This window comes from Lytechinus pictus, chromosome 2, assembly GCF_037042905.1.
Source record: "Lytechinus pictus isolate F3 Inbred chromosome 2, Lp3.0, whole genome shotgun sequence".
Classification (NCBI taxonomy): domain Eukaryota; kingdom Metazoa; phylum Echinodermata; class Echinoidea; order Temnopleuroida; family Toxopneustidae; genus Lytechinus; species Lytechinus pictus.
The window spans coordinates 59,757,152-59,774,920 of NC_087246.1; the positions used below are offsets into that span (position 1 = coordinate 59,757,152).

General features: G+C 36.1%; 1 protein-coding gene across 2 annotated transcripts in view; it reads left to right on the forward strand.

Annotated features, from left to right (window-relative positions):
- The window catches only part of LOC129276726 (uncharacterized), a 37,396-nt gene that overhangs the window by 16,338 nt on the left and 3,289 nt on the right, over positions 1-17,769 (forward strand). For both annotated transcript variants that reach the window (XR_010292684.1, XM_064095276.1), the window contains exons 15-35: positions 113-185; positions 921-1,018; positions 1,624-1,825; positions 2,193-2,414; positions 3,665-3,939; positions 4,732-4,902; positions 6,136-6,255; positions 6,931-7,068; positions 7,619-7,786; positions 8,034-8,191; positions 9,037-9,206; positions 10,275-10,354; positions 11,608-11,799; positions 12,301-12,434; positions 13,296-13,380; positions 13,780-13,977; positions 14,585-14,722; positions 15,388-15,533; positions 15,982-16,105; positions 16,861-17,006; positions 17,421-17,541. Coding sequence is in view for 1 of the 2 variants with exons in the window: in XM_064095276.1 (XP_063951346.1) it covers positions 113-185; positions 921-1,018; positions 1,624-1,825; positions 2,193-2,414; positions 3,665-3,939; positions 4,732-4,902; positions 6,136-6,255; positions 6,931-7,068; positions 7,619-7,786; positions 8,034-8,191; positions 9,037-9,206; positions 10,275-10,354; positions 11,608-11,799; positions 12,301-12,434; positions 13,296-13,380; positions 13,780-13,977; positions 14,585-14,722; positions 15,388-15,533; positions 15,982-16,105; positions 16,861-17,006; positions 17,421-17,541 (3,159 nt within the window). In the remaining variant the exon portion in view is untranslated. The remainder of the gene's footprint in view (positions 1-112; positions 186-920; positions 1,019-1,623; positions 1,826-2,192; positions 2,415-3,664; positions 3,940-4,731; positions 4,903-6,135; positions 6,256-6,930; positions 7,069-7,618; positions 7,787-8,033; positions 8,192-9,036; positions 9,207-10,274; positions 10,355-11,607; positions 11,800-12,300; positions 12,435-13,295; positions 13,381-13,779; positions 13,978-14,584; positions 14,723-15,387; positions 15,534-15,981; positions 16,106-16,860; positions 17,007-17,420; positions 17,542-17,769) is intronic.

Below are 17,769 nucleotides of genomic sequence, written 5' to 3' on the forward strand. Positions count from 1 at the left end.
CAATACAATGATGTGTTATAAAACGCACACAATGTGGAATTTAAGTGGACTTTTATTCTTTGAACATATTTGTGAAACACCCCTTTATATAATTTTTCTTCATACGATATAGAATGGTGATATGAGTAACTGGAACTATAGTGGGGACTTCAAGGTTGATGATGGTGGAGACGGAACAGAGAAAAGTGAGTTCATTTGATGAATTTCATAACTCAACGTTGAGAAATATTACAGATTTTGGAAATATGTCTGAACTAAGTAGATATTGTAATGGTAGAGCGTTAGTGAACTTGGCATTTATTTTTCAAAAAGTATATTACGGAATCTCTAATGAAGAACTTGAAAGGTAGAGCGCCATCTCCCTCCTATTGTTAAGTCATCAAATCCTTCCAAATGTTCAGGAAGATATGCAAGTTTTGGGACTCACTGATACATCTATAACAAGCAGTCATCAGAAAAAAAGCATTTGGATTGTTGACATGATCTCCAAGAATTGCATCCAGCTCTTGGTAGATTTTGGTAGATATCTTGATACTACATGATGAATATGTATGTGAAAAATTATTTTCATGGACTATTTCTTTGGCCTCGTTTTGGAAACTTCATGTGACTGGAATTTAATAGCACAAACAGGCAACTCTGGCTAAGTTGAATACCTTGGGACCACAAAAATATGTTTGACTTGGGCAAGATTCGTGTTTGAAGATGTAATCAACACATGTTTTGCATATGTGGTCTTAAATGTTTATTATTAATCATTTGACTTATGGAAAGTTGATTTCTGCAGAGTCAAGTTTGTTGCCATACTTGGTTGTTCTTTTATGTAAGGCTCTAAAATAATTTTAACTGATTAATTGTGGAACCTTTGGATTTTTCCTACAGAGATGGTAAAGACATTAATATTTCATCTTGTATTTCAGAGTTTCTAACCTCCTATATGGTATGCACCAAATCACAAGATGTTGATCTGATGCAGCATTTCTCACCGGAACATTTGGACTCTGCACCTGAAATTCAGGTATCAATATCACTACATTTCCATGTGTACTCATCTAGTATTTCAATTTTTCTATATGAATATTATTTTATTGTAACTTCTGAAAGAAGTCTTATGTTCCCTCCCTCATTAAAAGAAAAGCTATATAAAAAAAACCATATTTTAGTATCTCTTTCTTTTTTTTTTAAAATTACCTTTGGTAGAATTCGATCCAAGTTGACCCTTTGATTCTTTACCAAGGTAACTAGTAGGTGATGTATTGATCGGAAGCAAATAAGAATATTTTTATCCTTTTTTGTATACAAATTTTTGGCATTACTCCTATGTGTTTTAGATCGCATGCTCGATCTGTAATGAAAATCATAAGTCGGAAAAAATTGGAACCTGTCAGCTACTGCTTGCCGGGCAGTGACTTAACCACAGGCTATTCTGGTTCACGGCTAAGTCACAATGAAGTGGAATTCAAATACCCTTAATCCTCTTCTTTCTGACTCATTAATATGCAAATGCAGTCTGCTGTGGACAAAAGATAGTAAATACAAAGGCATTGATAGGAGGAAATGATAATTTGTATACAAATTTTTTAGCATTACTCCTTGTGTTTATCCTTTCCCGCATCCCCATAGGTATCTGAATCTTTCCATGAGGGTGGTTGCAAAGGTGGCTTTTACAGTCTCACTGTATCCCTCCTGGACGCAGATGACAAGGAGATTGCCACACAGACCACAGGACGCAAGGGCAGCATCAATACTCCTGGCTGGATCAAGGAGAGTTTCACCTTCAAAGACTACGGACCAGGAGTCCGGACTGTCTCCTTTGAGAGTCATGGTGAGATTGTTGTGATCATTCTCTTGTTGCAGCTAAACTCGCAGGGATCTCAACCTATTGCTTTTGCACTGTAGGATCAAATATTATATTCATTTCTTGTCCTTAACCTGTTGCATGCTAGAAACGATTGACCCTTTTTAAAGTCTTTGAGAGTAACAGAACTTTGTAGTCAAAACTTTAAGTTTTCAAATATTTTTTTAATGATTTATTTTCAAAGTCACAGGAAAACGTGAGTCGGATATCAAATCTCTTGCATGAATATTTTCATTCAAGTCATGAAATGTAGGACTTTTCAACAGTTTCGTGCCAATTATCATTTTACTGACAGTATGGAACCTAAAGCTTTTGACGTTGATTCAATGTGCAGGTGAGGACGATAAGAGCTGGGCTGGGTACTTTGGGTCCTGGATGTCTGGTGCTGCGTTGCGTGTCAAGAGTGAAATCAGCGCCGCCAGAGGAGACGAGTATTCAGATGTCGAGACCAGTACAGCCGAAGAGAGAAAGCAAGGTGTCACTTCCTTCTTGCGCCAACTGCAGGAGGAACATCGGGATTCCTTGAAGTTCATGCTTAGCTCACCTGAAGATGATAGTAGGTATTTGAAAGATGTGCTCCTTGTCTCTTGCAGGAAACCTGATTTGTGCCATTTTTGTTGTCTCGCCTGAATGAAGTTTGGCAGTGACCTAGTAATCACTTTTCCTGTTGGTCTGTTATTCTGTTGGTCTGTTCGAAAATGTTCAAGTTTTTGTTCAACTTGCTCTCATTTCTTTATGGTAATACCACATTTGTGTTCTTGAGGATGATAAGGTCAAGGGTCATCTAGGGGTCAAAAGATCATACTAGTATTATATATGTTATTAATCATGAAATCAGGTGAGACTTGTGGTTCTTAAACCACCTTTTTTTGACCGCGTATCATTTCTTCTTTGTGTTCAGCCAATAAGGCAGTTCCAAACCCCTGAATCCTCCTTCCATCCTTCTGTCTCCTGTCTTCACCATCATAAAGCCAAATGTTATGTCATCTTTCAGTCCTACTACAGTTCTTGGTCTAAGTCTCATCTATTTGCCACTAGTACTTCCATCTTGTCCTACATGTTTGTCTTGCAGCAGGTGTTTTCTGTGTCTTAATAAGTTTAGGACAATGATCAATCCTTTTTTTCCCACTCTACTTCAATTCATTAAGCGCTCAAGCCACAATAATTTAGAACATATTACAACTTTGCATATAATCTACAAAATAGAGACAAATTATTTCAGATAGGTCCCAATTAAAGGAGGTCATATGTACCTCTTTAGAATTGCCTGTTTGCTTCCATTTTTCTGATGGTCTTCAGCAGATTTCTTTCTTCATTCATGGTACGTAATCGCTCTATCTGTCCATCTTATTCTTTCTCTTATTGAAAATTATTTCTGGACTTTGAATGAGGGTTACAAATGGCTTATCTCAGGAAGACTATCCTTAGGTACTTTGTCAGGAGTCTCTGCCACTTCTTTGAGCAGGAATTCCACTATAAAGGCACTATGCGTCTTTTCATTATTTTATCTAAGATGAAGTGTGGGAATTGGTAATGAAATGTCACTTGTAGGATTCCTGCAAGAAAGACATGGTTCTGACTTTTGATAAGGTACCTTAGCAGGGTATTGGCCCGACATATGTCCTAAAGAGGTGTTAATTTTCAAAACAGAATATCAGATGACTATCGATGTAAACTGTTAGTTGTGAGTAATGTATACATGCACCTTACTTTAATATTATTTGACTTCTGAAACCTTGTAAAAAGCCTTTATATGAATTGCAGAATCAAATGGTTATCAAGTCAGTGTGAATTCTTCTTTCAAAGATGAACCTGCTAAGCAGGCTGAGGTCAAACAGCAAGAGAATGTCCCACCTGTCGTTGTTAAAAAGAAGCCAGTGAAGCGCGAGATCCGAGTCTTTGTATCAAGCACGTTCCGAGACTTTGAGGAGGAAAGAGAGATGATCATCAAGAAGGTCTTCCGTGAGCTAAATCGACTTTGTCTAGATCGGGGAGTCTTCTTCACTTACGTTGACCTTCGTTGGGGAATCACTGAGATGCAAACTAAAAGTGGAAGAACCATTGAGATTTGTTTGAGAGAGGTAACTAGATTAAAGCAAGGAATTATAGAATTACGTTATAGAATTTCTGTTTCCTTTTTATTTTTCTCTTAAAAAAAAACCCACCAGTATTGAGAATTAAACTAGGTGATATTCTGGCTTCTAGTGAGGATGAATTTGATGGGAGAGTTGTGATAGTGTTGATGATGATGATGACAACAACAAAAAATATGATGATGACAGAGATTATGTTAATGACCACAATGATGATGTTGTAGACAATGATGATACCGAGGTTGTTATACCGAGGTTGTTTTACCTGACTGCTAAGAAAGCACGAATGCCTGTGAGCAAGCAACCAGGGGACCAACGGCTTAAGGTCCTCTCCGAGGGACCTGGTAATGAGGATAAATGCCTTACCAAAGAGCACTAGCGCACCACTTGGGAATCGAACCCGGGTCACCGGAATCCGAAACCCCCGCTCTACCGACTGAGCTATCGATGATATGATGATAACAACAATTGGCAATAATGATGTGATGACAATGCTGGTGATGACGATGATGAAGAGGAGGAAGATATTGTCTCAACAATAATACTACCTCTATTAACACAAAGTGATAGTACATCAAACTAATGTAAGAGCATTGATCAGTCTAGAGATGATGTTGTTGATGTGGCTGCAACATTATTTTGATTGCGATGTATATGTTGATGGTGATATTAATTGATATAGAGATAATGATCATTTTATTGGTATATCTATTCTCATGAAAGATTTTTTGAAGTTGGATAATTTGATAAAACCCTAACTTTTATTGACCCTATGTACAGATTGACAAATGTCGTCCATACTTTATTTGCCTGATGGGAGATCGGTTTGGTTGGAGCCAGTCCCCGAAGTTCAAGGATGAACTCCTAGACAAGAGCTATGACACTGTTGTTGAAGCCTACCGTCACTTCAAGTGGGTAGAGGAATTTCGATATAACTCAAGTGTCACACAGGTAATGGGTGCTATAGACTAATATACACACACTGCATTCCAGAAAAATGGAAACTTATAAGCAAATTGCGGTTATCTTGTTTTGTTCAGAAGTAAGCTCTACATGTACATCTGTTTAAAGTTTTTAATCTTAGGATATGGAAGTGTTGCCATATCATCCTGATTATCCCACAGACTCCCAGAAACATTGATGAGTTTACCCCAAAAGTTCCTGCTTTTTTTACATCTTTTTGATTGAAACTTTGGCACAAATCTAATTCTGCATTACAGCAATGGATTACTTGTGATTATCCATGCGTAAGCACATACCACATAAAAATGGTATCATACTATTGAGATAATATGCTATTCAGGACATATGTGTTTCTTTCTCGCCTGCATATAGCAGAGTGAGACTATATGCGCCGCTTTTTTGACGGCGGCAGCTGCGTCAAAATGATATCTTAACCAAGGTTAAGTTTTTTTAAATGTCAACATAACTTATAAAGTATTTGGACCTAGTTCATAAAACTTACACATAAGGGTAATGAAGTATTACAGCATGTTTTGCCTGAGTTTCAGGTCACATGACTAAGGTCAAAGGTCATTTAGGGTCAATGAACTTGGACCATGTTGGGGAATCAACATTGAAATCTTAAGCAAGGTTAGATTTTTGAAATGTTTTCATAACTTAACATGTTATGAATTTAGTTCATGAAAGCTAGACTTAAGGGTAATAGTGTAACACTAAACATCCTGTGTGAGTTTCAGGTGAACAAGGTTAAAGGTCATTTAGGGTCAAGAAACTTTGACCATGTTGGGGTTATTTGTTGAATTGCCATCATATTTTTGAAATTGTATGGATCTAGTTTATGAAACATGGACATAAGGGTAATCAAGTAGCACTGATCATCTTTCATGAGCCTTAGGTCACATGATCAATGTCAAATGTCATTCAGAGTCAATGAATAAAGTATTTTATCATCATATGTAATGTGCTTTTTTTTAATAATTGTTTTTTTTTTCAAAGTCAGCACTGCTAGCTGCTATATTCAATCACGAAATGCAGGCAGGACTTCCAGAAGCATTCCACTTGTTTTCTTTATTCATAAAAATTTGCTCATTAAATTGGGAACTTTTTAGATTGAAAGTTTTTTCACTTACTAAGTATAGATAATGATGCATGTATAGGCCTAAGAAAAGGTCTAAGAATAATTAATTATTATTGAAGGAATTTAATCTATTACAAATTCAGCTGGAGGTGATGTATGGAGCAATGAGAGAACACAAAGAAATCAAGAAGGAACGCATCTACTTCTATCTTCGGAAGCCAAGAGTGAAGAGAGAGGATCTTCCACCTCCTGTAGAGACTGAAGTAAGTTCTGTCTCTTATTAGTTATTGCAAAATGGGGCATTATGGTGAAATTATTGGCAACATTTCTTCAAATCTCTTTCAATTTGACCATCCACTTATCATATTTTGTTCTTTCTTTTACAATTGTAAAGTGAGAATTATCAAAGTTTGCACCAATGAGATACCCCCTTACCTGGCAGTGCACGCCGACCCGATCGTTCCCGGCCCCGAGCAAGGGACCGCTCAGCTAGTCAACCCCCACCCACGGGAAACTAGCGAGCCCGCCAATTTTGTCTTATTTGCATATTGCCGACTCGCGGCGTATTTGCATATACCTCCGGCTTATTTGCATATACGCCCGACCAATCACATAACGGATCAGTGCCCACCTATTGTTCGTGCGTACGGTCCTGGGGATTGGTATAAATAGACTTCGTTATCAGATAATTTTCGTCACTTGATAAAAGAGTTGCAGCGGCACTCAAAAGCTCGTGAACTTGTAAGCTAGTGAACACTTTTTGCGAGAGTGATCACGAATTTCCTAGAAAGCTAGTGAACACTTTTTGCGAGAGTGATCACGAATTTCCTTGTTGACCATAGTAGATTGCGAGACAAATGAATACCCTCTAGCGATTATTTCAGTCCGCAATAATGAACCTATTTAGTATTAATGAGATATTTCTTTTCATTTTTAAGGAGGATAGAAAGAATGTAAAAGGAGAGACCCAGTGGCACTATGATCTCCAGCACAAACTTAGGAACATGGTGGTAGAGTCTGGACACACCTACAGAGGTTATGACAGTGCAGTGGAAGCTTCAACAATGATCAAGGAGGTTGGTCTATAGTGACTTCATTAAGATATTCATCGGAAATGACCTACAGAGACTCTTACTTTGATTGCTAATGAACCTAAAGCATGGGTATTAAGGCCGAGCGTTACAACCCAAATACTTACACCAAATGTAATTTCAGTGTATGTTGATGTATTTGAACTCCTGATGTTAAAAAAGCCATTGCGTACTCAAAGTGAATGGTCCCTGTGGCACAGAATATAGGAATTGCAGAATTCATTATTCAAATGGTCAACACATTGCCATCTGGAAATGGCTGCTGGTCCCTGTACAAGCCTGTAGAAATGACAGCATCAGTAGTCAATGGGTTAACTTTATTCTGAATCATTTTGAATTATATTAGAATGTTAGAATGAGGTAACCACTATATTCCATTTCATTCTTTATATTAGAATGTTAGAATGAGGTAACCACTATATTCCATTTCATTCTTTGTGAATAATTGGATACAAATGGAGTAATTTAAAAATATGTTCAGACATTATTATCACCTGTTATAGGTGTATAACTGGACATATCAATTTAATCTTAGGATTTGGTGAAGTGCATCAATGATGATTTCCCGCCTGGTACCAACCTGACAGCTCTACAGAGAGAATCAGAAGCCCATGATGCCTTCGCAAATGCAAGACGACGCGTATACATCGGACGACAAGAATACTTTGATTACATCGACAACTACTTTGCTCAGAAACCCAAGGTAAGGAGGTTGTTTGAAGTAGACTGCAGAACAATAGCAACAATGACCAGAGATTTCACAAACAACTCTGCATTCTATTAAATGAAGTAATATAAATAGAACATTTGAAATAACCTTCCAACATTTAAGGAGCTCAGTGCATGAAAAAATAATATAAACGTAACTTGTAGTGACTTATTTCTTCTTGTGATGTTTTTTCCCCCATTTTCAATGCATGTTTGTTCCTTTTTTGTGTGTATCTACGTAGGTGCCTCTGACAATCATTGGAGAATCTGGATCTGGTAAGTCTGCCCTTGTTGCCAATTGGTGCGGCCGTTTTGAAGAGAAGAACCCAGGAGTATTCCTCTTCAAACATTTCATCGGGAGCTCTGCAGAAAGTGCTTCTCACATGAATCTCCTCAGAAGGTACGCTAAAGAAGATGGACCCTGTTTCATCAAACTTTTGATATTGATATCAAACAATTGAATTATTTGATATTTTCCCCAACAGCTAATTAAATTGTTTCATCTGTGCAGCTTATGAAAGAAATTGGTAGCTTATCTTTCATAGAATTTTGTGTAACAGGGTTCTGAACAGTTCCTTATCCCACAGCTGCCACCATCTAATGAAGAGATAGGCCTAAGCTTAAGTTCTGGTTGCTCGTTTAGATTGTAGGGAAAAAATGTGAAAAAAGTGATTTGGACAGGTTGTTTATAATGCACCTTAAAAGCTGATGTTTGTTGTAAATTATTGAAAGTGATACAATGATAACAACTTAATGCATGAATGTTGTCCTTAAAAATGAATCTGTCCTGTTATATAAACAAATTCGAAAGCTCAAGTGTCTCTTATTAGTGACATTTTTGCTTGATAGCATGAAAAGGAATTGTCAAAGTTAACAATTGCCAGGGACTATATACCTGAGTATTATTAATTCAGCAATTTAAGGAGAGAATTATATCCTCAAGCTGGAATACTTTTACATTAGGATTGCATGGTGAGAGGAAGCAGTTCTTCAACCTTGACCTTGAAATGCTAACCTCTGACAGAAACCTGGTCATTGACCTTTCATCATGGCTTAGTATCGCCAGCAATATTGTTATACTTATTGTTCTTATTTAGACTGTATGGTGAGATGAAGCAGTTCTTCAACCTTGAACTTAAAATATTAACCTCTGACAGAAACGTGGTCATTGACCTTCCATCATGGCTTAGTATCGCCAGCAATATGTCATAGGTCATGATTGTTGTTCTTATTTTTTTTATTTAGACTGTATGGTGAGATGAAGCAATTTTTCAGCCTTGAACTTGAAATACCAACATCTGACAGAAACCTGGTCATTGACCTTCCATCATGGCTCAGTATTGCTAGCAATAGGTCAAAGGTCATGATTGTCCTGGATGCATTGAATCAGCTGGACAGTGGAGCTGGAGGAAGTGGTATGTTTCAGGCCTCCATTTGATAAAGAGTTTCCATGATGTATAACTTTTTGTTACTATGGCAACAACCACAATACTAGTAATAGGGCTCAGCAACCAATGACATTCAAGAATTCTCTGATAATTTGCATTAATTGGGAAAGTTACCACAATTATAAATCTTTGTGACACCAGGCCCCTGATCTCTTGTCTCATCAAGCTAGGAAAAAGTTAATACCTCACTGTGTCCATAGTTGTTGGAGAACGCACTATTTTTATTTATCCAGGCTTAACAGCTGTAGATCTACCTTTAGTTAATTAATGCAGCTATAAGTCTGATAGTATCAGACTATTGTGCAGCTTCCGAAATGCTGTTTTTAACAGAAAGTTTTATGTGCAATGTCTGAACACTATGAGTTGTGGAGCTTCTGACTAAAGGGGCTTTGCAAGAAACTTGCAATCAATATCAAGCCTTTTGGGAATCCCAAAATCAGTCACAATTCTTGTATTTGGTTACACACTTGCACTTTATGGATGCTCTGTTTCTTGCAACTAAGGGTATATATCAGTATTCTATTAATTGTAAATTGTTGTAGAATTAGCAATTGATTGCAAATATTTTCTTGTGACACTTGCAGCTTTAAGGTTAATCCATAGTGAAGACAATAACAGACGTTTGTTTTGAATTTACAAAATGAGAAATAATAACAAAAGATATCAGAAAATTAAAAGCTACTCAAACAAAGAGGGAAATCTTAAATGAAACTCACAAATATATATTTTTTTGTTGAGAAATTATATCTTCAGTGTTTCATTGCAACATCACATAGAATTTAATGGTGATATCATTGAGATCTGTTTATTGCCTTTTATAATAATGTTCCTTCCAGAATCACATAATCATGGAATGTCTACTTCACCTTAATGGGTTGCAAAAATGTATCCATATTCATTTAGAGAATTCTCTTACAATCAGGAGGAAAGAATGCTTTTTCAAGAAACTGTAAAGCACATTTTTTCATTTCAGTTTGTTTTATCGAGGTGAGTTATATTAATTAACATCTCACTGTTATATTTCATTTTGTTTAGGTGATGAGAAGAGTCTGACATGGCTGCCACAAACATTGCCTAACAATGTACAGATGCTGCTTTCTACACTTCCTGGAGAGGTATGTTGGCTAATGTATTTCAATCACAATTTTAGGTTTCTTGAAACATGGTAATGGGGGCAACAAACTCACCAAATGCATGAGTATCTTGATAATCTTTGTGATTTTCAAGCACATTTAGTGTCGGGGCACTAGCTGTTATTATGATTAGGCTGGCTATTTTCAGCTTCACACCCGCTGGAGAGATGTTTATTCTATTCATAATTTTGGGGGTCATGATAATGTAATCCGCTTTTATATAGTGCTTGATACATCGGAATGACGTGTCTAAGTGCTTTACAGATATATTATTCCCCCGGTCATCGGATTCAATCAGTTATTCCTGCACACAATGTGTGCACATCCTCCACTCCCTGAGGAGTATTCCAGTCAGTCGCCGGTGAGGCGCACATAGTACTGGACAAGCTACAATGACTTTCACATCCTACTGGGTACCCATTTAGCACCTTGGTTGAGAGTGGCAAAGTGTGGATTAATGCCTTGCCAAAGGATGCCAGACATCATAAAATATGGTTGGAGTCAGTATGCCACCAAGTTTCTGAACATAATAGTGATAATGATGATGATGATGATAATAGGTGCTCAAGCATTCAAGGAATTCCTTCCTACCAGAATCCCAATAACTACACCTGTGTCGAGAATGGCATCATCTGCATCTCAATTATTAATAAATTTAAAGCAAATCATTACCAAGGTCCTAATTGATAGAATGTGATATTAAGTCCATTCTGTGTTTATTTATTTATTGAATTCTACTTCCTTTGTTGTTATTTTTTATATATTCTATCGCATGCTTTCTTGAAGGGGTTCAGATGTAACTGTTCTAGCAGTGGCAGATCTAATTGGTTAAAACACATAGTTTATTGGGGGCAGTATTGTGCACAAACAGTATGGCCCATGTAGTGGTATCAATAATATTAGGTCCTTGTATATAGAACATATAATCTATTGCACTTAATACTTGGTATCATATAGATGCTAAAGCATTCAAGGATTAAATCATACCGGGTATAACGATCTAGTGCATGCAGCCAGTGAGAATAGATTTCTTGCTGAAGGGAATGAAAGCCTAAAGTAGGATTTGAACCCACGACCTTCTGATTAAAAGGCAAGAGTTTGAACCAACACACACCAAGACCCAGCCATACATACCCAACCCGGCGAGATCTGCCACTGAATCTCGGAACTAACCCTTCATTTAAAACAAGAAAGAGTCCCAATTTAACTTATGTGGTCCTTCTTATCTTATCTAGACTCAGGATGTGATTGAGTTGTCCGGATGGCCGATGTACAAGATCGAAGGTCTGCAGGAAAACGAGAAACTGAATATCATCACTGGCTACATGAATCTGTATGGCAAAACTCTCAATAAAGAGCAAACAGATCTTATCATCAATGCTAAACAGAGCTCTAATCCTCTCTATCTCAAGGCTCTACTAGATGAGGTAATACTAAGTATACTTTACAATTTGCTATTGAGTATAAGAATAACTCCAGGCCATGATTGCCCATTTTGAGTTAATTAAGAAAAACATAATTATGTTTGTGTATGGCCCATAAGGATTTTTGTCTGTTTTTAATTAATTTTGGGCAATTTTCAATAGAATTCTGGAATATATCCCATGTTAAGCTCAATGTGGTTAAGAGAAGTACTTTTTTAGTCACTCAATCAATGAATGAATCAGTCAGTTAATCAGTCAATTACTAAGAAAATTTGAAATGGATCTAACAAACCTTCAACTTTTGGAAACTGAGAAGCTTTTTCCTAAATTTACCAATTAAGGAAAAATTTCTCATTTTCCAACATTTGATGGTTCAATCCAATTCAAATTTCCTTGTAATTGATATCTTATAGATCAAGCCTGTATTCAGTGAAAAAAGTGATTCCCAGTGAATCAAATTGAGCTTGCAAATTATGCTAACTGGTATCTATTTCCTTTGGTCAGGTTCGCGTTTATGGCAATTTTTTCCAGCTGACAACAGCCATCAATTCTTACTTGACAGCTGAAGATCCTGGCGCCCTCTTTGTCAAGGTCTTGCAGAGGTTGGAGAAAGATTTTGAGAAGGGAGCCGTATGCAGGTAAGTTTGTTAGTGAAATCTCGTTTCCCCCATTGGAGACTGAACTTGTGGGCTGGGGTCTATACAGAATGTGTGGTAACCACCAAGTCTTCAGCTTCGAAGAGAATCCTGTGAACTAAAAGATAATTATATATTTTTTTAAATCTAGAACTTTTATTCTGCCTGTAAATTAGTAGTTCAATGGTTGTGATCTATGCTAGAGTTTGATATTCTGGAAAGTTATTCATAAGTTGAATAATGAATTATACTATTTATCAGAAACTGAAGGGATATGCTCATCAGAAAATGTATATTCAGAAATAATTTTCAATAATGAATATTGGTACTCCATGCTACTCTTCTATTTGATATTCAATTCAATTCATTTATTTAATTCCAATAAAACATACACATATCATACAATTGCATGAAAACTTGAGCAATGAAAGTTTTGAAATATTATATTAAAATATGATATACAATATAAAAAGAACACATCAGTAATTTATTTTTATTACTTCGTAATAAAAATAAAATAATATTTTATTTTTGTTATGAAGTACTAAATATCCTGAAGAAAAAACCCATTAAGGTGAAGTAGACATTCCATGATTATGTGATTCTGGAAGGAACATTATTATAAAAGGCAATAAACAGATCTCAATGATATCACCATTAACCTATTCTATTGACGAAGACACATATTTGGTACCTTGCTTATAACAACTTGTCTGATAGCAATGCCAAACACATCTTCTGTTGTTGATTTGCCCAGACGTGATATTGTAAGGGATATTACTCCATCATTGTAAATACTTATAGAAATAGTTCTCACCTACTATTTGAATTGAACCATGAATTTTATTGTTATCATTCCCCCAGACCCAATCTTGTGAGGGATACAACTACAGCTATCTGGGTTTCTCATCGAGGAATGAGTGAAAATGAACTCTTAACTATGCTGAAGGTAAGATATGATTGAGTGATTGATTGTGATCTGCAAAGATGTGTGTGTTCTAACAAAAACAGGGCTATTTCATAAAGTATGTGCGTCCAAACTCATATATGTGTAGCTTTCTTGAATTGATTTGCTTACATTTTCTGAGTTGTAATGTTCTCAAAGTATCATGGATTAAGCAGTTTCTAATTCAAATTAGGAATGGAGAGAGATGGATGTCGAATTCGCAAAAAGGTTTATTATTTTACAGAATTGTACTACAGGGAAAAACGGTTGAAAGACAAAATCCAAAAATATTTTTCTTTGTAATATTCATTGAAGAGGCATACAGTATCATTTGATTCTTTCTCGGGTTTCTTATGTTCAGACCATACTTACTAGACTAACCCTACTATTATTACTCTGCAGATACCAAGTGCAGTCTGGTCTCCTTTCTACCTCTCACTCGAGGAGAATCTCATCAATCGGAATGGACTGGTGAATTTCTTCCATGATCATCTCAGGCAAGCTGTTGAGAGTCGCTACCTCCCCACAGAGGAGGACAAACGCAAGAGGTACTTAGAGCTTGCCAATTTCTTCAATGCGCAGGATATCGATGATCGATATGTAAGTTCTCCTTTAATTTTGAATACTAAATTTAGGACTTAACATAAATGGCAGAGTAGAATGTTTAGCCATTTATGCATAATTCAGGGATGCTGGTGATGTTGGTGATTATATTTTCCAAGATCATTTTGAGGGTTGACAAATGGGACTAACTAAGTTTTTGGACATTCTGAGATATTCTTATCTATATCAAGATAATCTGTTGTAGCTTCAGATTCTAAAAATTGTAAAAAACTCAATTTTCACCTTCATATAATCTATAGGAAAATATTACTCAATCACATCACAATAAATTTCAATTCTTGAAAAGTGGACATAATGGTAATCAAGTGTCACTGATCATTTTGCGCCAGTTGCAGGTCACATGATCAAGATCAAAGCTCATTTAGGGTTAATGAACTTTGATTATGTTGTGATATCAGTATCAAAAACTCAACCAAGGTTAGGATTTTGAATTTTCATTCAGGTTAAAAAGCATTTCAGACAAAATCTGTGTAGGTTTCAAGCTGGGGTGTTTTAGTTGCTATGAAGTTATGAAGCTTTCCACGTACATATCTCATCCTGAAAGGGATTAATTTTAATCATTTGCTCACATCTCTGTTAACAGTCTGATGAGGTTCCGTACCTCCTGATTCAGGCGAAGGAACTGACCAGATTGAAGGCTACTATTCTCAATGTCAACATCTTCCAGTTCCTGATGAAAACAGAGGATGGTAACTTCCAGCTCATCATGGCCTGGAGGATGGTAAGAAAAACAAATTCCTTAATTCTTTATCAGCTGTTTCGTGTATTTGTGATCATCAAGTACGGAATTCCCACCAGAGCTATTATTCTTTGCCCGGTTTGCTTACAGCACAATGTGGATAAATTTGCTTAACCTATACCTTTTGGTTAAAAGGTGAAAGTCAGAACCAATAGACCACAAAGCTCCTTGGCTACATCCTACGCCGGAAAAATGGTTTTATAAAATGGGGAATTTTTTTCTTCTTCAGATTTACACATTTTGATTGTAATATTCAGCATTTTTTAGTTGACTATCTGCAGTAGATATGAACGTTTTTTTTTTTTTTGGGGGGGGGGGGGAGGAGGTTGGATGGAGTAGCAACCTGTTATGATGGTTTGAGAAGAAAAGAGAGAGCTTTAATGAGCTTGTGTGACTTGAACCTACATCTGGTCTGTACAATTTAAAATACTTATTACCTCATTCTGATCTCCATCTTTTTATGTCTTTCTCTTTTTTCTTTATTAAATGTGCATGTATGATATTAAGCTCCAAATTATTTGTACATTTTCAAAGGGGATAGTCACTTAACAAGCATTGCTTCTGGTGGACCCCCCCCCTCATTTCCATATACTCTATTTTATACTGTTTTTCTTTAAATTGTTATCATATATTGTATTTGCTTTTAGTTGGGAGGGTTTGAGCCAGTTGAGCAGGCTTATCTTGATGTCTTGTCTAAGTGTGAAGTCAATTGGGAGAAGGATAAAGACAAGGTTGAACTCATCAAGTTTATGGCTGTCTTTTTCATGCAACTTGGATTGCTGAGAGGAGCTAGGTAGGTAACTCTACTGGTATTTGGTAAGCTAATCATGAGCTGTACTAATGGGGGTGTTATAGGCACACTTTCAATCTCAACTGAGGATAAAGCAAGTAATCACATGAAAAGTTTCTTGAAGTGTGCATTATTGCCAATTTTTATATTTTCAGAACATTAAAAAAAAATACATTGTAATTTGAAGGATGTAAAGACCCTTACAACCAAATTTAGGATTCAAAGTTCCCTCCCCCCCCAAAAAAAAAACAACACCCTGATGTAATCTACAGGGTTGCTTATCAAATATGCCAACATATGCATTCAATCACAATTTGGCTGTCAATATTTGAATAAAGCTTTCTAATTGTTAATACATCATGAAATTAATTGAATTCAATCAGTAAAAGTATCCGGGTACATTTATTAATTTTTGCTAAGAACAGATTTGTATATGTTTTTATTTCTTTAGAGTCTTGAATGAACGTCTGCTGAAGGAGCTTGAGCTGAGATACCTTGCTGAGCATTCTACCATTGTACAACATCATTTCAACTACAGCATGAAACTCAAATGCAACCATCCAACCGTCATTGATGTAAGTTGTTTATATATCCCATCTGAGAGAACGATTTGGGGGGACTGCTTTAAACATGCAGTCAGGTTTTACTATGATACAGTTTTATGTCAGTTTAATTTTTATGGTTAAGTGCATTGCTGTCAGAAAATGATTTGATAAATCGCGAATCATACTTTAGAATTTTGAAATCTTCATAATTTGTTTTTAAAAGATACATTTTATAAAAATTTGCAAAGTTATTGACGAGGTATAAGAAAGAGGTAAAAACCATTAAAGAAGGAAGGTTTGTGCAATCATTTTCAACAATTTTTTATATACTTGTTTGAACACCGCAAAAATGGGTATCAAAGGCTGGGGAATTTAGAATGCAACATCTCTGCTCTATGTAATCAAAATCTATGTCATATTGACAGTGTAAAATTTATTTTAAGGATATTTTGCAAGTGCTGCTTAGAAGACCACCTATTGTGTTCCGAGATATTAGTGCATGGTGACCCATGGGCTGAAATAAGTAATGGTAGTTAATTGCCCCCTAGCCCCGTGTTTTTATTTCAATGTATTTCAATCATGCTTTTTTAAAAATTGCAACAACAAAAAATTATACAGTATTAACATGCTCATTTTCTGCTATCATTTTGATGTCAATCTGCAGTTTGTAAATCATGCACAGACAGAGAGAAACACGTATGTGAATCTGTTGTGGAAATTCTATAGGCAGTTGAGTTGATTGTTTACAAATTTGTTACTAAAGTTGTTTCTTTTTATATTCTCAGGTCCTGATAGAGCTGGGGAATGTTTGTCTGAAACAGGGCAACTTCAAAGACTCTGAAGAATATCTGGAGGATGCCCTCTCTAGGCTAACAAAGGTCAAAACACCACAGCAAAAGCTCCAACTTGTCAAGGCGGTTATCACAATGGTGTATGTAGACAGAGTTGAACTTCCTTTGAACTTGTAATCAAACATGAACCGATATATTAGATTGCAATATAATTTGTTTTCGCTATTTTTCCTATCCTGCACATGTTTATGACTATTTTTTCCTGACGACCTTAAACTTCTTCATATCATGTTTTTTGGAACATAGTAACAAGAGAGTGGTCATTATCATTGACTAATGCAGGTTCATCTCAATTTACATGCATTCATTTTTTACCCTTTTTTGGGCTCAAATTTCCCATTAAGGAGAGATGTGATATTCAGAAAAAAAAAGAGTAGTAAACACTACTGTGTGTAGGTTTTCTTTCTTTGAATAAAGTGAATGTGAATTATGCTTTGGAGTGTAAAGAATTACATTTAAGATTTAGTTGTGTGTGTACTTCATATTTTTTTCAGGTCCGTTCAAAGACGTCGAGGTGACATTGACTATGCTAAGAAGCTTTTGATGCGAGCCTTGGGAGTGAGCAAAGAGGTCGTAGGTCATGAACACCATTACACTGCTTCACTGATTGGCCAGGTGAGAAAATTCATTTTATTTCTTTTAATTTGTGAAGTTCATCCTTTCTTTAAACAATGTGGTCTTATATTAATTTGTTAATGGTGAATTCAATCTTGGTAACAAAATGATCTGTGTAAAAGTAAAGCAATAGGAAAGTTATGGCTGACTAGTTAATGTAAATCTTCTATTGGCAGTTTTGTGTTTAGATCGGGAGTAGTGTAATGACTTACTGTTCCAAATGTACTC